Here is a 20233-nt window from a genome sequence, read left to right as displayed (position 1 = left end):
ACTAGTAGTTCCGACGAGTCAGTGGGCACTAAAACCACCTGGAGAGCTTGTTAAAATGCAGGCTCCCAGACCCCACGCCAGAGGTGAGCATTCAGCAAGGGCTAGAATGGGGACCAGGGAATCTGTGTTTAAACAAGCAACTCGATTGAGTCTAATGCTGGTGGTAGAAAATGCCATAGAGAAACGCTACAATAGGTGAAACAGCAGGTGTTTGTAAGCCCAGGGTCATTTGTTTTGTACTGGACAGGAAGATAGAACAGAATCCAAGACAATGCAGGTTAAAAAAAAAAAAAAAGGCACAGTAGAGTCGCTCCCTGGGTGAATTATCTCTGTGCTTCCATTTCATCTGCTGGAGTGAGGTGTGGCTCAGCCAAGAGAAAGCTCAGGCGCTGTAACAAGAAGACGGCTCACTGTAGATTTCAGAAGCCTTCCATAATTCACTTATGACGCCGAAAGGTACTTGCCCATTATGACCTCTACCTGCCAATAACAAAGTGCTCCCACTCGAGGTTTTCAACCCCCACTCCTGAGAGACAATACAGCAGAGAGGTCAAAAGCACTGGCTATAGATGTCCAACAGCATCAGGCATTGAGGAATGCAAGTCAAAAGCACAATGAGACACCACTTCACACCCACTAGGTTGGCATTTAAAAAAAAAAATAAGCAAGTGTTGGCGAGGATGTGGAGAAACTGGAACGCTTGTACATTGCTGGTGGGTAATGTAAAATGGTGCAGCCACTGTGGGAACAGTTTGGCAGTTCCTCAAAAACTTAAACGGAGAGTTACCATATGACCCAGCAATTCTAGTCTCAAAAGAACTAAAAGCAGGGACTCGCAGAGATACCTGTGCATGAATGTCCATAGCAGCATTATTCACAGTAGACAAAAAATAAATAAAAATGGATATAACCCAAATGTCCATCAATTGATGAATGGACAAACAAATTCTGGTCTATCCAGACACAGAATATCATTCAGCAATAAAACGGGATAAAGTACAGCCACACACTATGGAGCGGATGAAACACTGTGTTCAGTAAAAGAAACCAGACACAAAAAGTCCACAGTGTATGACTTCATGTCTATGAAATGTCCAGAAGAGACAAACCCACAGAGACAGAAAGATTAGCGGCCAACAGGGGGAAAGGAGAAGGGGGAAGGGAGGGAGGATAATTACTAACAAATACAGGGTCTCCTTTTGGGGTGATGAAAATATTTCGGAACTAGAGAGAGGTGGTTATTTCACAACACTGTAACTGCCCAAAATGCCACTGAATTGTACACTTTAAAATGTCAACGGTTAGTTTTAAATTATGTAAGTTTTACCTGATTAAAATAACAAGAACGCATGGGTTATAACCAAACCTCCCAGGCTCAAAGCCTGGCTCTGCCGCATGACCTTAAGCAAACTCTGTTGCCTCGGTTTCCTGTAAAGGGGACTATAGTAATACACACTTGCAGGGCTATCAGGAGAATTACATGAATTAATGTCTCTAAACGACTGGGAAGAGGTGTCGGCGCATGGCATGGTAAATGTGTGCCATGATTTCATTACACGAACCTACCCTATTACACAGGCAAAGCAAGGCCAGGAGGGTTAGGGGCTTGTTCAAGTTCACACAGCAAGTTCAGAAGTCATGTCGGGGTTGGCGCCCACTCTCATGGACTCTAGGTCACAGCTCTTCCTCTGCCGACAGTCTGATTTGAGCCCTGACCAAGAATCTTGACACTCCAAGGTCCCAACCCCTGGCAACAGCACACATTCTTTCCAGTAACCCCACGTGTGGCTGGCTGCCTGGCTGGCCTACCTACAAGGTGGAAACGACCATTTAAAGCTTTACAGCAACAACTCTTTTTGCATCTTCCCAGTTGAAAGCTTTGGCCACCCGAAGGGTCCTTTTTACCCACCATCAGCCTGGTGGTGACTCTGACCCAGTGGAGAGCTTTTCCCTTCCCTGTTCCCATGACCATGAATATCCTACCTCGGTTTACCTTGGATATAAAGAAATTGTCACTATCTTATTACAGTCAGTAGGATCATCCAGAGCCTTTCTCTTCCAGGAGGCAGGGGGAGTAGGAGCTCAGTTCTCCCCTCAGTCTGCCCCTGATGTACACAACCCTTTTCCCTGGTTCAATGTCAGATCACAGGGACTTTTCATATCGGTTCAATTCCTGTGTCTTCAGGAACACTCTAGCTTACTCACATTCCCCAACATCCACCTTCCTCCCTCAAGTAGAAAGAAATAAGTCTACACCCACCTATGTCTAGAAATCCTTCCTGATTCTTCTGGTTCCCTTGAACAGCATAACCATGGGAGTCCTAGGAGAAACCCTGGGAGGTTTTCTGAGAATCAGTCCGACTGGATGTTCAGTATTGAATCAGGTCATCACAAGCAGAAGACAAGAAAAAGAGTCCCACAGGAAGTGTCGAAATCCCAGGCTCTTAGCTTTCGGACGCAGCATAGCCCAAGGAACCTGGCCTCCCTATGCCCTGCCTTCCTTCCTCCTTTATTACTTCCACAGCCAATACCAGTTTCCCCCTGGGCTGGGAGGTCTGTTCCTGGGAGCAGATCCAATCTGGCATGTGTGAGATGTGACTGTCCCTTCCTTTGTGGCTACCAATGCTTGCCCCTCCAGAAAAAACAAGTCTGAAGTGGTCACTTGGAGCCATAGTCCATCAGAAGACGTAGGCCAACCAGAAGGACGTTGGGGGAAGTGGTCTTAAGATTGCATTAATACCCCTGGCAGCATCCGTTCATAGAACTTATACCTTCCTTCCTTTATCCCTAAGGTCGTTGGATTGAAGATCACGGAGTCATTCACAACATGATGTTTAACACTGAGACAGGCTGGAAGTACTCCTTCAAGACCACACAGAACAAGACTGAGTGGTGGGACAATGGTGTTCTCCCCCTCTGGATCACAGCCCAGAGACAGGTACAGTCAGAAACCCTGGGCTGGCTTCCAGGGATGCTGCTTCTCATTCTAAGGCATGTGAGGTGGAGACTAGAAGCTGTGTGACGTTGGGCAAGTGACTCAACCTCTCTAAGCATCTGTTTCCCTAAATGTGTAACAGGGATCATGATGATGTGTTTATTTAATAGATTTTATGTAAGGTTTAAATGAGATATGTGTGAAAAGGAGTGGGCACAGAGGAAATGCTCAGTAGGTTTTAGTTGTTATGGATGGACAAGTCAGGGCAGAGAATGGCTTAATCACGATTGTACCTCCAGGGCTCACCATAGAGTCTGGACCCAGCAGCTCTTTAATAAATATCTGTTTATACATTTTCCTCAGACTTAGGCATGAAAGCCCTTAGGAATGAAGTTGACCATTTAATGCATATTCAGACCATGAAAAGCTCTGATGAGAACATTCACTTGAAAGGATTCCAATGGCCATTCGTTATTGCTTTGAAAAGGCAGAAATCAGAGCTGTGTGTTCAACTCCCAGCCCCAAAACCTGTTGCCAGCTTTGCATTTTGTCAATGAGCTTCCAGTCATCACTTCAGAATAAGACCTCTTTCTTCCTCCCCAAGACACCAGCCTTTGCTCCAAAACTATCCTGGGCTTCGCCTCTGTGCTCCAAGCCCACACTAAGCATGTCACATCGCAAGGTGGAGCAATGCAACAGCTCAGAATGCAGTGCGTGGACTCAGACTCCTGTAGCAGAACCCCGGCTTTATAGGGCATGGGGGTGGTTAACTGAGATGATACCTGTAAGGTGCTTAGATCTAAATGCTCAATAACTTTCAGTCATGCTAATGAACGGAGGCAAATTATTTTAGTACTTCTTCGGCTGGTCACTATAGCTCTAGGCCAGAACTATCCAGCGGAACATTCAGCAATGATGGACATGTTCTATTGCACACTGTCCTATATGGAAGCCACTAGCCACATGTAGGTTACTGAGCCCTTGAAATATGGCTGGTGAGCCTGAGGAACTGAATTTTAATTGTATTTAACTTTCATTAATTTCCATTTAAATCTAAATACCATGTGTAGCTAGGGGCTACCATATTGGACAATCCTCTCTCGAAGAATCACAGTAGGTGGTCAGTGATCCTATCCTGCCTCAGGTTCATTTTTTTTCCCTAGATGTTGGGCCTTAATTCTTTCCTCTTCTGTCAGGTTTTTCAACTTTGAGGCATAGACCACGCAAATAAATTCTGTCCTCACAAGAAAATCATCCTCATAACACTAAGAGCCAGGCACTGATTTAAGTGCTTTACATATATTAATGTATAACAACCCTGAGGAGGGTGCTGTGGTTATACCCATTTAACAGATGAGCAAATTGAGGCACAGAGCAGTGCCATAACTTCTCAAAGTCACAAAACCAGTGAGAGGCAGGGCTGAAATTTAAACTCACCCTGGGTTAAGCAACTCTTAACACTTAACCATGACATACTTCTGGGCCAAAACATTTAGCCGTCAATTTCATAGTAAATCTTCTATTTGCCTAGCTGCTAGAAAGGTCTGGACAGTCTTCTTTAATTCACTATTCAAAGCCCAAGGCCTTTGAATAGTGAATGGTATTTATTCACTGGCACAGAGCCTCTGGTAGCATCTCCTTTCCTGTCATTTTTCTTATTCACAGATCTTGTCTCATTGCCATTTATTTGCAGGACTTTGTTTCCCTGTGTCCAATTCATCATCAGAGTGTTTTTTCCTCTTTGCTTAATTCATAAGTGGTTGTGCAAAAAGAGGATCTGGTGCAGGGCCAGGCAACTGACAACATGCCCACTTGTTCAGCAAGTGAATGTCAAATTGGTATATCTCAGTTCTGCCACTGGCAGCTCCTGCCACGGGACAGGCCCTCGGCCAGCTCCCTGAGGGGCTGGCAGAAAAGCGCTGCAATCAGATCAAGCCTGCGGCCCCAGGCCGGTGCCCCAGGAGCAGCACTCCTGCTGGAGGAGGGGGCCTGCCCCTTACCCATCACTGGGAAATCCATTCTTCTCTTCCCAGTGAGCTTTGTGGGGGCTGACACATGAACCTTTAATGCGACTAAAACGTCCCTCCTTCGGTGACACTAACGCCCCCGGAGTCCCTTGAGATAAAGGAGAACGGACATGCCCTGGCGGATGAGGGCAAAAGACGGGATTCCTGACCACTTTTGTGTCCATTGCTCTCGGCCCACAAGCCCCCCACATTCCAGCAGGACTTCGCTAAGCGTCAGGGTGTAGACCGAGAGTCTCCGTGTGGAGCAGGCTCGGATTTTCGATGAGCGCCCCCAATAACTGGGCATGATCAATGGCCGAGGTATTTCACCAGGTTCCCCAGTCCTCATTCTCAGAGAAAGGCAAGCAGCCATGGCTGCAAGACTTAGGAAAACCGTGAAAACCTAGGGGCACGCTCGCCTCTCTCCAGAGAGGCTGTAGAGCATACTAAGCAGTGAGACGGCAGAAGATGATCTGAGTGACACCTTCATGGGTGCCAAAAGTCTGCAACGGGACCACAGGAGGTGACTACCAGGAGGGGCTCTGGGGAGAGGATGGGGAGGGCAGCTACAGCTTTCCAGTTCTCAGTGTAAGCCAGGTCTCCTAGACAATAGCGTCCAAACTTAGAAGAGCTGTGAGCAGGATCTGCCTAGAATAGCAAGGTAATGCATCCCAATATTGACCCAACTGTGTCTTTATTATGCATCATAAAGGCTCTAAGAATAACAATCTCTCCTCCAAATGGTGTGGGAGGGGAGAAAACAGAATCTTAAACATCTAGCTGCTTTCTGCTCAGTGACTCCTCCTAAGCACAGAAAGGCAATGAAAATACCCAGAGCCAATTTCGACTTGTGAATTTCAAATACATGGAGTCCCTCTTTCCACTCAATCATTCCCTGGAACGAGTAACGAACTCCTTTTCCTAAGCCACACATAGTCCCCAACAAAACACAAGGACCTTCGTAAAAGGTGTGCCTTCTGACATTAATTCTGTCACCGAAAGGAAGAGACAAGACAAAATGCAAAACTGTGCTGAAACTTTTCCTCTAATTATTGGTTCTGAAGAGTTTGGTGAGTCTGTACAAAACCCAATGGTCAGGATTTCCCCGTAAGAAGTGCCAACTCTTGTTTTTAGAAAGCAACCTAAAAGTAATAGCCACATTGATGCAACACTACACTAAGGGAAAATGATGAAGCTAATAAAAATAGCGATTTTCCAATTGCTATTGCTACTGGAAACACTGATTATGCTAATTAAAGGGTAGAATAGTAAATACCAAGTCCTTTGCATCCAATTAAGTGCTCAGATTATGTCTCGGAAGTATTTGTTGAAAATAGCACTTTTTATTATCATGGGTCCCAAATAAACAGAGTCAAGTGTGTGCGTGCGTGTATGGGACCAAATGAGAAAAACCACGGTTTCCTAAGACTACAGTTTGGAATATCTTTAAAGAAGGTGTGTGTTGAAAATGCAGCACAGGAAAACAATTCAATTTCAAGTTGGGGACATCTGAGATTTAACATGCAAACATCAGGAATTCAACTGGATATGCAGAGCTGCCTAAGTCCTTCGGAATATCAATGTTAGTTATTCTAAATAATAAAACAGCCAGCCAGGTGACATTCTACAAAATGTTAGAAGTGTCATCCTTCCAGTTAATGCCATACTTCAGAGCAAAGTCAATTAACATGTAAGTTAAACAAAGCACCGTCGCTAAAAACTGAGAATTATGTCGATTGCCAATCAGAAATGCAATAAATAAATATTAGAGGATTTGCAAGTTAAAGCAACCATAGAATTTCCATTATCAGAAAGGAAATGTGTTACCTGTGGAGGTTACAAATAAGATGCTAGAACCCAAAATAAGATGCTGTAACTATTTCCATAAGTTAATCAGAAGATATGATTCATGCATTCATTCAACATGCATTTAATCAAAAGTTAGCACTTACTCTGAGCCAGGCTTGTTCTAGGTCCCAGGGAAAGTGTGGTCAACAAGATAGACATGGTCCCTGATCTCCTTGAGCTCACATTCTAGAGGAGAGAAATGACATTAAATAAGTAAACAAGTTAAGATAATTTCAGGTTGGGGGAAGCACTTTAGAAAAAATAAAACTGGATCACCTACTAGAAAATGAATGCTGGAGGGCAGAGGGGGTAATATTTTGCCTATAGCTATGGACAGCAGAGCTCCTGGAGCCTGAAAAGTATTTAGTATTAGGACTCTATCTTCTGTGCTCACTTCGGCAGCACATGTACTAAAATTGGAATGATACAGAGAAGATTAGCATGGCCCCTGCACAAGGGTGTCACGCAAATTCGTGAAGCTTTCCGTACTTAAAAAAAAAAAAAAAAAAAAAAAGACTCTATCTTCTGATGGACAAAATAGATCCAGAGACAAAGAAGCATGGAACAGACTAACAAATCTCAGAGGAAAGGCAGGGGGGGTGGGGGTGGGGGGCGGATTAACCAAAGAATTTATATGCATAAATGTATAACCCATGGACACAGACAGTAGTGTGGTGAAGGCCCGGGACAGGGGGTGGGGTTGGGGTAAAAGGGATCAATGGGGGGGAAAAGGGGACATCTGTAATTCTTTCAACAATAAAGATAATTTTTTTTTTAAAAAAGCACAACTAATCAAAGAATTAAGAAAACATAGAGGAGTTGAGCATCACTCTCAACTGCCTTGGCCTAATTGATACAGACAGGACACTATAAACAACAAAGTCAGTATATTTTATCAGGTGCATATGGTACACTCACCAAGATAACCAACATGCTAGACCATTAAAAAAAGAGTTCAAAAGTATACAATGTTTTATATTATACACAAGTAAGTAGTAAATCAATCATAATCAGAAATCCAGTAAAATTTCAAACATTTGGAAATTATCCCTCATAATTTGAGCTCAAGCATGGGTCGGAGAAACAATTTCCAGGGAATATTTTACCTATAGTCATGTTCACTGCTTGGAGAAAAGTAGTTTGCTTCCTTGGCAGGAGAGAAGCGTAAGCAATAGCTATGATATTCCTTCAAATGTATGAGATCCTCCCTCACCGTCTCTAATGCTAATCACCATTTATCTCCAACTTTAAAAGAAATTTAGAAAATACTTCAAACAAAATGATAATTCAAATACACCAAGAACTTTGGGGAGGCTGCTAAAGAATTTATAGGGAAATTTATAGCCTTACATGTTTAGGAGCAGGGGTGTGGTTGCCCGGAACAGACGGACAGCAGTCAGAGGAGAGGGGGGCTGGGGAGCTGGATGAAAGAAGGTGAAGGGATTCAGCAAAAAAACATATAGGCATAACCCATAGACACACAACAGTGTGGCGATGGCCAGAGGGAAAGGGGGATGGGGTGGGTGGAGGTGGGAAAAGGGGATAAATGAGGACAGAAGGAGACTTTGCTTTGGGCAATGGGCACATGATGTAGTGTGCAGATGATGTTTTGTTGAGTTGTATGCTAGAAACCTGTATGGTTTTATGAACCGATGTCACCCCAATAAATCCAATTAAACATTTTCTAAAAAGACTCTATCTTATGCCCAGCTGCCCTGGCTCAGTGGTTGAGCGTCAACCTACAAACCAGGAGGTCATGGTTTGATTCCGGGTCAGGGCACATGCCTGAGTTGGGGGCTCTGTCCCCAATAGGGGGCATGCAGGAGGCAGCCGATCAGTGACTCTCTCTCATCATTGATGTTTCTATTTCTCTCTCCCTCTCCCTTCTTCTCTCTGAAATCAATAAAAACATATTTTAAAAAACAAAAAGAGGTCAAGTTTCCCCAAAGCAGAGCCTGAGGCAGGGATTCAGTGCATGTAACGCATTGAGGGAGAGGTGTCAGGAGATGGGAGTAAGGAAACTGACAGGGCAGGGGAAAGAGCTAAGTGAGAGGTGGTCCCAGCTGGAGACCAGCTTCATCCTGACCCCATGGGGAGCTCTGGAGCATGAATTGAACCCCAACGTTATCCCATCCTGAGTCCAGGGAGCTGGTCTTTTGTCCTGTCAATCAATGGCCACAGGCAGCTGGGGGCGGGGGAGCAGTGTGCGACACCTTCCCAGGTGAGACAGGACTTGCCTACTTGGATGAGGGTAATTTTCCAGGTAGTGATGCAGCTGAGAGTCATTAGTAGCTACCCTCACAGAAGTGGGTGTGGGTGCATTGGCCCAGTAAGGGGATCTGGGTGGGGCACCAATAACATCCCCTACAACTTCCAAATTGATTTCCTACTTCCCAAACGTACTTGGGAAGTTTGGGCATTACTCTTGGTTGTACTTTTCTGCTCATTTGTTGACAAAATAGTCACAACCCAGGTGCCATTAAACAGAGTCACACCACAGCCATCCCTTGTTTCTATTGAAGGAAATGAATTTGAGAGTGATTTTCAGAACATCCAAATCTTGGGTGATACACAGAGTGTCAGAGGACAGCCCTAGAGGTAATAGTTTAGATGAGATGAAGGAAATTTGGGGAGCTTACTTGCTCCCCAAATAAGCAGGCCATTCATTCACTGAACCAAAAATCTATTGAGTACCTACTATGTTCCCATTCCTGGTTGAGAAGCTGCTTTGCAAAAACAGAACCTACTGAGTGAGATGTGTCCATCCCATTGTTAACGCATTGGTGAGCATACAGAAAATTACTTTCTTTTCCTAACTATTTTACCAAGCTTTGTCCAAAACCACCTTTCTGCTGGGGAGGAGATCACTTAAGAATATTGTCATGAATTTGCAGTCACTTGTGTTGTTAAAACAGCCCCATTTCTGAAAACTTAGTTCTGCTCACAGTAGAAACTTTTTCTCAAATTCAAGTCAAAGCTCTCCTCCCCAGATGCCCCCTTCCATCTCCACAGACCCCCTGGTGGCCCCAGCAGCCTGGAGTAGAAGGAGAATGGCCTGTGCTCTACTCTTTCAGACACACACACACCCTTCCCTGGTTTACTCTCCGAAGACAAGGAGAGGAAAGAGACATAAGCTCCTCCCCTGACAGAGTGTAGGGAGGTCATGACTCTTTCCTTGTTGGCTGTCATTTGCTGCCCTGCTTAGTTGCCCGTGGCCTAACATAGAGAGGTGAAGGTTGCCCAGCCCCACTGACAAGGGTCTCAGTGTCAAGCAGCAATCCTAGGCCTCTCCGGGGCTTTGCAAGACTCAGGGCCACATTTCATAGCTGACCCAGCTCATTCCTCCGTTGTAAGGAACTCGATGCGCCATCCTACAGCCATTTCTGCCATTGCTGAAGCCCTCAATCTCATCTTCCCTCTGCATCCCCAACCCTGGGGTGTACGGGCACATTCCAGATTCACCTTCAGTACCCGCAGGAGACAGAAACTAGAGGAAATAATCATTGGCCCCTCTTCACCTGACCATGCGGCTTGCCCAGTGCTCTTCGTCCCTCTTCAGGAAAAAGAAAAGCTAAGCTCATGTAACACTTACTAATGTGCTCTACGTGCATATAGTCCTCACAAACACCCCGTGAAGTGGCAGAGTCATCTCCATTTTACAGGTGTGGAAACGAGGTGCAGAGCATGAGTAACATGCATCCAAGTGGTGGGAAAGGGTATAACCAGGCAATCCAGCATCAGAGCACACTTTTAACTGGCATCCTGTTCTGCCTCTGGGCAGGTCGTCAGGCCCAGTGGTCAAGCAAACATCTGCACAGAGAACAAGAGAGTCTCCCCTTCTTCCAAACGCCCCCAAATTTTATAAGCATTAGATATAAGAACCAGTAGGGCAGCTTCTCCCCTCTCCAACAGCCCCAGGGGAAGTCTCATTAGCTTTGACTGGGACATAGGCCCAAGGCTGAACCAACTACAGTGCGAGAGGATGCAGTGTCCTCTTGCCACCCTACAGCCACATACCACATCTGGAGCCAGATGTGGAGCCAACACATCCCAAACCTGGCATGGAGCAAGTGCAGAGAGGGGAGCCTCCAGGGAAATTCACGGGACTCTGAACCAGCAGACAGGGGAGTGGGTGCTGGGCAAACAAACATATTAACTGTCCACTACGCACACTAGGAAAGACTTGGGGTGGCTTGTTATATCTGGAGGCAAAGAGTCCCTACTATGTGCCAAAACATGATGCCCAACACTTTATCTTGAAGTTAATTGGCTCAAACCTCACAAAAATTCCATCAACTTTTTAGCATTTTACATGTAGAAACACCGAAGCATAAGAGATTAAAGAACTCACTATCACCAACTTAGAAAGCCATTTTTCCTCCATCCTAAAGAATTTTTTTTTTCATTTTGCCATCTCCGACGTTAGAATGCATCTTCCAATCGTTGGAGTGTCCCGTTTTAATTGGTAGCATTGTTTTTACTAATAGTTCATAAAATAAGGGCATGCCTTTCAACTAAAGGAGTTTTAGATTCAATGAAATCCTGGTGAAGCCAAGAATGAAATCCAACCCCGAGTCTGACTCCAAAGCCCACGTGTTTCCTAAACCTCTGGATGAGGGCAAGGATGTCGACAAGTTGGGCTTTGCTTATTATGAGAGAGATTGAGAAATGGCCCTGATGGAATTTTCTTCTTGTGCTTGCAGGGGAGGAAGACAGCATCATTCCACTATCCTGGAGGAGGTGCTAAGTACAAAGGTGAGGCTGTCCAGAGGTCCCTGGTGGAGTCTTACACTCACCCGGACAGCAACGAGACAGAGTGGAGGGAGAACATTGATATCGTCATGAACTGGTTCACTAAGGAAGACTTTGACTTTGTGACTCTGTACTATGGAGAGCCAGATAACGTGGGACACCGATTCGGGCCAGAGACAGAAAACAGAAAGGTGATCATTAAGCAAATCGACAGAACCATCGGGTACCTAGTGGAAGCCATTGAGAGGCACAACTTGGCTGAGCACCTCAATGTCATCATCACATCAGACCATGGCATGACCACAGTAAAAAAGAAGCCAGAGGTCACTGAGATCCTCTTAACCAAATACATCAAGTTCAGGGACTTGGTCAAGTTTGATATCGTAGACTATGGAGGCTTTGGGATGATCCTGCCCAAACCAGGGAAAGAGGAAGCCCTTTACCAAGCACTGAAGAATGCACACCCAAACCTCAAAGTCTTTAAGAAGGAGGAATTTCCAGAACGCTTCCATTTTGCTAAGCACGAACGAGTCCTGCCAATCCTACTGTATGCCGACTCTGGTTATAACATCAATGGGGTGAGTTGATTTTAAATTGAGTAAAGTCATTTTGGATCTGGGAGACAGCCACCAGGGAGGGACAGTTCTGGAAAACATAAGTGCATGCACAATGAGTCGTAACCCACTGTTTTCTACGTGTTCCCCACCCTCTCACCCTACACACCACCCAACCACCCCTGCCCCATGTTACCATTACAAAATAATAGTGACAAACACCCCTGACCAAGGCTAAGTGTCCAGGACTATGCTAAAAACATGAGTTATTTCATTTTTGTCCAAAGATAGATGCTCTTATCTCCCTCATTTTAATGAGGAAGAAACCAGAGCTAGAGAGGAGTGATTAGAAGTGTAAGGCTGAAGTCTGAACCCATGCCTGTATGCTTGATTAGTATGCACAGATCACCAGGAGAGTCACACACACAAAAAAAAGCAATCCTGTACACACAAAATATATACACTAATGCTCACAGCAGCATTATTCACATTAACCAAAAAGTGAAAACAACCCAAATGCCTATCAACTTATGAATGGATAAACAAAATATGGTATATCCACACAGTGGAATGTTATGTAGCCATTAAAAGGAACAAAGAACTGATACATGCTACATCTTGAACGAACCTTGAAAACATTATGCCCAGTGGAAGAAGTTAGATACATAGGCTCACATATTATGATTCCATTTAAATGAAATGTCCAGCCCTGGCCAGTTTTGCTCAGTGGTTGAGCATCAGTCCTCAGATTGAAGGGTCCCAGGTTCAATTCCGGCCAAGGGCATGTGCCTCGGTTGGGGGCTCAATCCCCAAAGTTGGTCAGGGCACATGTGGGAGGCAGCCAATCGATGTGTCTCTCTCACATCGATGTTTCTCTCTCTCTCTTTCTCTCTGTCTCTCTCTCTCTCTTTCACTCTCTCTGGAAAGCAATGGAAAAAAATATCTTTGAGTGAGGATTAAAAAATTAAATTGAATTAAATTAATAAATAAATGTCCAGAACAGGCAAATCTAGAGAGACAGAACATAGATTTGTGGTTGTCTAGGGCCAGGGGTGGGGCGGACTTGGGAACAAATGAGAGTTGACTGTGGAAGGCCACAGAGTTTCCTTTTGGAGTGATGGACATCTTCAAACTTGATTGTGATAATAGTTGCACAGCTCTGTTGAATACACTAAAAATCACTGAACTGTAAACTTTAAATGGGTAAATTGTATGGTATGTAAACTATGTCTCAACAAAGCTGTTATAAAAAAAAATAAGCAAGTGCCCTGGCCAGTTTTGCTCAGTGGTTAGAGCATCGGCCTGTGGACTGAAGGGTCCCCGGTTGGATTCCGGCCAAGGGGATGTACCTCGGTTGCAGGCTCAATCCCCAGCCCCAGTTAGGGTGCATGCAGGGTGCAACAAATTGATGTGTCTTTCTCACATCGATATTTCTCTCTCTCTCCCTTCCACTCTCTCTGAAAAGCAATGGAAAAACTATCCTCAAGTGAGGATTAAAAATAAGAAGAAGAAAGCCCAAAGAAGAAAATACCAAAATCAATACAAATTATGAGACATAAGTGAAATGGCGTGGTTTTTGTTAACTACCAACCAATAATTCATAACAGAACAAAGTTGAGATGATGTTTAAACATCACATAACAGACGATCATCTCAGGTATAGCTTGAAGAACCCCTGTCTAAGGCTGTGGACAGGAGCCAAACATTACAATTATGTTTGCAATCTGTATACTCTGGGCTTGCTACAAGTCCTGAGTGTAACAGGTATAGGAAAACTCATTGGGATGTTATCTAATGGTGGTGGAAATATTCACACTAAAATGCAACAATTTATTGGTATTTTACAACCCCTCAAGTAGCCTAAAACACTAAGGATGTGTGCCCAAAGCTAAGGCCTCTCCAATGGGAGATTCCAGAGTCAGTGGCCTCTTTATAAACCTGGTTCATGATGTAACAGGTTGCAAGTATTGTGAAGTCATTTAATGGAACGGCCACATTCCCAACATGACCAACCAGATACTTTGAGAAAATAGGATGCTATTTAATCTTCTGGCAAACTGACATTTGACAGAAAATCTTTTGATCTCAGTTCACCTCACTGAGCACATTTCTCAGATACCCATCCACCTGCCTGCCTTCAGGTGCGAAGTAGAGTGGATACTACTCTTTTCTCTTCAGGGACTAAGGAGCTTGCAAACCACATGAGGCCGTCACTTGGGCTTTTGATGGACTTCCCCGTGGCCTCAAAGGTCATTGGACTGGTTACTTTAGCGAGGGTGAGGGAGCCTGAGCTGGGTGACAGGAGATTTCTGTATTCACCAGGCCAAATACAAGACCGGCTTTCCAAAGTACAGAGCATTACATTTCTTACATGGTGGAATATCTGTTGGTCCTAATAAAATATAAACAGTGTAGTGACTGATGTTAGTCACCTGAAAAAGGGTACAAACAAAAACCTATCTGGCATTCATTACACAATTGCCTACAGTCTTTATTTCCTCCCTCCAAACCTCTCCTCTCTCCCTCCCAAAAAATATATACACACTTTTAGGCCATAAAAAACATACTTGGCTCTAGAACCAGACAGTCTGGGTTCAGATACCTGTTCTGAACCTTGCTACTACGTTATCTCAGGGCAGGCTCCTCAGTTTTCATATCTTCAAAACAGGGATGATAATAACAGTGCCCTTGCTGGGCCACTGTGAGGGTGAAAAGAGTTAACATGTATTTATAAAGCCCTCCGAACAATTCACGGTACACAGTAAGCGCTCTACGCCTGAGCCTGTCGTTATGGTCAGTACTGTTATCGTTGTCTTCTTGCTGTTTCTAACGAGTATGCTTTCTTTGTTCTCTCCTAAAGATCTTTCATTCCTTGCTCTTCTCTCTGCCACTGCAGAAAGCATACCCTCGTCATTTAAATTTTCAGAATTCATGGGTCCAATAAGCATGATATTAACTAAGGGGCAGTTTTCTTTCAGTGACCTGGAATCTAAAATGGCTTTTTGTTATTCTTTCTCAGCAACTTATAATATATTTCAACAAAGGAGATCATGGCTTTGATAATGCTCTCATGGACATGAAGACCATATTCAGAGCTTTCGGGCCAAATTTCAAGAAGAATTACCTGGCTGAGCCTTTTGACAGCATCCATATCTACCCACTGATGTGTAAGCTCCTGGGGGTTACTCCTGAACCCCACAACGGCTCCCTGGCAGTCACCCAGGATATGCTTGTGGAATCTTTCAACCAGCAGCCAGGTGAGATACAAAAGTAATCACCAGAAAATTGGCAGTGTGGCCTCTTCTGTCCTGAGAAAGAATAGATTCATAATGGGGTCTCCAGGAGGGGGTGAAATTGAGCAGAGTAATCCTGTTTCCCAGCAGCTTTGGCACCCCTGGCACAAGATATCAGCAGCTCTAAAAAGATAGCAGAGGAGGTAGGGAACCCCTGGACGTGCTGGTGACATTTTGCATAGTGCCTCTGGGGAAAAGGGAAGGCTCTCCATAGAGGAAGTCAGAGGATAACCCTTCTGATCCTCAAAAATCGTGTGCAGTCTGCCCCCAGATGCCCCTTGTAGATACCAAAAATTAGCCTTCCTTCTGCAACTCCATGCATGTTGGTGCCTGGATAAAAGCTGCTAACCACTTCATTCATTGCTGAAAAGGGGGGCAGGGGTTCCTGTAAATAAGACTGCTAATTTTTTTTTAATATGTCTTTATTGATTTCTGAGAGAGGAAAGGAGAGGGAGATAGAAACATCAATGATGAGTCATTGATTGGCTGCCTCCTGCACGCCCCCTACTGGGGATGGAGCCCGAAACTAGGGCATGTGCCCTGACCAGGAATCGAACTTCGATCTCCCAGATCATAGGTCAATGCTCAACTGCTGGGCCATGGCGGCCAGGCAAGGCTGCTAATTCTTAAGACTTCAAAATCCTAAATCTGGGCCCTAGCTGGGTGGGGCACCGTCCCGTACACCAATAGATTGCGGGTTTGATTCCTGGTCAGATTGCTCATGGGAGGCAACTGATTGGTGTTTCTCTCTCACTTCTGTCTCTCTCCTTCTCTCTCATCAATAAACATATCCTCAGGTGAGGATTAAAAACATCCTAAATCTGGGCGACATAAAAGAAGAAATTATCTCTGGGAATTCAGTTATTTGCAAATACCGGCCAGCTTTTCTTCTGCCAGGAGAGACTGAGATAGATACTGCCTGATGATTTAGCGAGTGCTTAGAGCAACCATACTCAATCAAAACAGAGTATAAAGAACGGCTTCCTGCACCCTTTTCCCTTCTTCCAAGCCACTGCCTATGATCTTTTTGTGAACTTACAGAAAGCAGGCCATTTTGCAGAAAACAAATTAAATAAATGAACACTTCACCAAATTACTGAGGATTTTCTTTTAAACTTTAGAGTTTTTCTCAACTATTTGGGCCCTACTTCTGTCCCATAGCACATTGGGAGGTGAGGTAAGGTGTGTTGGACCATCAGTCATTGATAAGCAGGACATCCCACCAACCGATTTTCAGTGAATTGGCTTTTAGCAAATTGGCCGTTCGGCAAAGTGGCCATTAGGCAAATGAGTCATTTGGCGAATAGGTCGTTTAGTAAATCGTCTTTCAACGACTTGCCCTGTGAGATTTCTCTACAGTGAGCACTTTCTTGGGTTAAATGTACATTTCATTTCCATAATTAATATTCACTAGTGCCTGGATGGGAAAGTTCCCAGGGACCCAGGAGCATCTGGAACAGCCTCTTAATAATCAGACAATTAAAAATCATCGCATTTTTTTTAACAGAAGCAGAGATGCAGAGGTCACCTGTTCTCCAAAATATAGCAATAGGTGTCGGGACTGTCACAGGAGTTCTTGTAGTTCTGTTCATTACTAGTGTGACATACACAGCCATTCGTCGGAAAAAGAAGTGAGTATCCTTGGGTTTCCTGTGGTTGGTGCACATTGTAATAATACATTTCAACCACTTCCTGCTGCAGGGGGTCCAGCACTTTGAGAACCCAGCAACCAGAGCCAGCTTGGGCCCAGGACTCAGAAGAGCCCCCAGCTTGGTTTAATAATCTACTGTCACAGTATTGAATTTCTTGATGTTTAACAAGGACCCTGCATTTTCATTTTGCACTGAACCCCCAAATTATGCACTAGTTGTATTAGTTTTCTAGTACTACCATAACAAAGTACCACAAACTGGGTGATTTAAAACAACAGAAATGTATTATTTCACAGACCTAGGGGCTAGAAGTCCAAAATCAAGGGTTCAGCAGAGCCATGGGCCCTCTGAAACCTGTAGGGGAGGGTCCTTCCTTGCATCTTCTAGCTTCTAGTCGTCGCCAGCAATCCTTGGTGATCTTCCTCCAATCTCTGCCTCCACTGTCACAAACTGCCTTCTCCCTGTGTCGCTGTCTTCTAAGGACACCAGTCATGGGATTTAGGGCTCCCTGTAATCCAGTAGGATCCCATCTGAATTTAATTATATCTGTAAAGACCCTATTTCCAAATAAGGTCACATTCCTAAGTACCAGGGATTAGGATTTTTAACATATCTTTTGGGAGGACACGATTCAACCCATATTATTGGTTCTGCCACCAATCAAAGCATTATATGAGCTGGTGCACTGCTTTCCACATCTCAGTAGTTTATCATTTGACTGAGCCTCCCATATTATTACACCCAATCCTGACCATTCTTCTACTTTGACATAGCATGGGGACCTCCTGAACACTATAAACTAAGGGAAGACAGAACTTTACTTAACCTTAATTCCATTCCAAAGCCCACATTTAAAGTATTTTATATTTAAACTATAAAATTTTCCTGTAAGTTGAAACATGAACTATAAAGGTCTCTACACCCTGAGGCAACATTTTAGAAAAGAAATCAATTGGTCCTTTTATACAGAAACCATTAGCCATACAGGAGATACAGGAAAAACTGCAATGTACTGATTGAATCGCCATGCCTACAGCATAATTTCTAAAAGGCGACCATTCCACACAGTTAAAATGCATTAGGTTTTTATTATTATTATTAAAGAAAGCCTCAGATCCAGAAGCGGAATCGTTAATCTAGCATGTGCTCATAACATCCCTCTTGCCACTGGAAGGACCACTGGGATATGTCCTAATGCTTCTCTCCATATCAGCGCCGCCCTGGAATTTTTACTCATTGCGTTAAATGACAGCCCTCACCTTCGCTTATGCCTGAACATACCACACCTATGAGATCCAGAGAACATTAGACATCCCTTCAGTGCCTTGATCCTTCCAGATGTATCACCTTTGTCCCTCCCGAGAGCCCGCACACAAAGATAAAGGTTTCGTCTGAGTGCAAATCAATGCTGCAGCCCACTCAGGGTCCTTCCCCAATCTGCTTCCCATCTATATGGCATGAAGAAAGGTTGGACCAGCCTAGGTTTATTAATATTGCAGTATTACATCACAGAGTATTGCTATGGCATTGACTATACATGTCCTTTCGCGCCTCAGAGGAAAGGTAATTAATAGCTGTTATGTGTGTTCACAGAACAAGGCCTGTATTTACGAGTTTCACTGACCTGTTCCCATTGGTTTTCTGCTGCAGGCAGAGAGATGACCAAGACATCAAAAGTCAACCAATGCACCTGACCAAGCTCCCGAGAGTCCGCCTTTAGGACCAAGACTCAAATCATAGTTAAGACTCATTGTTGTATGGCAGGCGACTCTCTCTCGGGACACTGTGATGAAGATGTATGCAGCACCTTGGAACCAGAAACCACGAGTTCCGTATAAAAACACAGCAATAACCACAACGCACCTTCTTTATTTAAGCCAACATGTGTTGAGGGAACGAAAGGTGAACAGTTTTTGCATCAGATCCTGTGCTCGCGTGCTTGTGGAAGAAGCACATCGGACGTGAGGGAATAAATGCATTCAGTTAGAATTAATTCTCTCTCGCTTTCTCATAGCCAAGCCGAGCTCCAGTGTTTCTCATCCAAAGGGGGTGAGGTTTAATCTGTCTTCCCATCTACCCTTCTGCACGTGTATTTAACAAATTAGCTCTCGAGATGCTTCTAAAAGGAGTTTGGTGAGAGATTTGTGAAGCTAACCGTGTAGACTTTGAACACAGTTCAAACTCCAGAGGCAGCACTGGTGAGCTGCGAACTGTCTGCCCTGCCTTTCACTCCAGACATAATCATGTCGAACGGAAATAATCATCTTTCTCTTTTCCTCCCCATCCCCACCTCTATATCACCCCCACAACACCCCAGAGCCCTCTCGCTCTCCTTTCAGACTCCTTTTTCCTGCAAAGCCAGCGCTCCCACTCAGCTCCGCGCCCGCCTGCCTGGCATATAAATGCCGTTACACGTCTGCACGTATCTGTGTGATCATTAGTTCAATGTCTCCTTCCCCCCCAAGAGCCCCTGAGCCCCTGGAGAGCAGGGACCCCTCCTGGCTTTTCTCACCTGCTGCATCCCCAGTGCCTGGCAGGACCAAGCACATAAGTGCTTCATAAGTATTTGGTGAACAAAGGTCCCTGTGGGTTAGAGAGCGAGACCGAAAGCCTGGTCCTGCCTTCTGTCGGAGGTCATCCAGAGGTCATCCAGAGGTCATGGCTGCGGGCTGACCCGGGAGCTGGCCCAGGGCACAGGCGGGCTCCTCACCCCTGCCTCTGCCCCGCTGTCCCCAAAGTGGGAGCCGATTCCAGGACACAGCCCTGAGAGAACTGGGGTGTTGGGGCCACCGGGACTGGGTCCGGGGCTGAACCGGTTAAGGCCTCTACAGAAACTTGTAGGATTCTGGCGGGCGGCGCGGAGGCCTACTCCTTCTAAGACACCCCAAGTCGCTTAAGCAGGTTCCCTTATTAAACCCGCCACCTCCCCATCTGGAGTGGCCTGCCTCTCTCCGTCTCTCTTTCTCCTCCGCCTACCAGCCAGTTTGGAAAACAACACCTTGACCTAAACGCCCTCTTCCAAGGAGAGAAAGGGGGGCCGCGGCCTGAGCCCACGGACCCCGGGCCTGAGGGGCGTGAGGACAGTCAGGGTCCCTTCTGCCCGTTCACACAGAGAGGTGACGCTAGGGCACGGCTCGGATAAGGCGGCAGGGCCGCCCCTGACCGAAAGACTCTCATGAAAGTGCAGGGACGG

The 20233-nt window shown here is 45.1% G+C and overlaps 1 protein-coding gene across 1 annotated transcript in view; it reads left to right on the top strand.

Annotated features, from left to right (window-relative positions):
• Positions 1 to 19030, top strand: part of LOC308554718 (ectonucleotide pyrophosphatase/phosphodiesterase family member 7-like) — a gene marked incomplete at its 5' end in the record, with an annotated part of 31639 nt that extends 12609 nt beyond the window's left edge. Inside the window, 5 exons of the mRNA XM_081132169.1 lie at positions 2793 to 2938; positions 11493 to 12119; positions 15115 to 15352; positions 16896 to 17019; positions 18691 to 19030. Coding sequence (XP_080988295.1) covers positions 2793 to 2938; positions 11493 to 12119; positions 15115 to 15352; positions 16896 to 17019; positions 18691 to 18760 — 1205 coding nt within the window. The 3' untranslated portion in view covers positions 18761 to 19030. The remainder of the gene's footprint in view (positions 1 to 2792; positions 2939 to 11492; positions 12120 to 15114; positions 15353 to 16895; positions 17020 to 18690) is intronic.
• Between the last annotated feature and the right edge of the window lie 1203 nt (positions 19031 to 20233).

The sequence above is a fragment of the Miniopterus schreibersii genome (genome assembly GCF_964146895.1).
Source record: "Miniopterus schreibersii genome assembly, chromosome: 3".
Lineage (NCBI taxonomy): Eukaryota > Metazoa > Chordata > Mammalia > Chiroptera > Miniopteridae > Miniopterus > Miniopterus schreibersii.
This window is presented reverse-complemented; position numbering and strand designations above follow the sequence as displayed.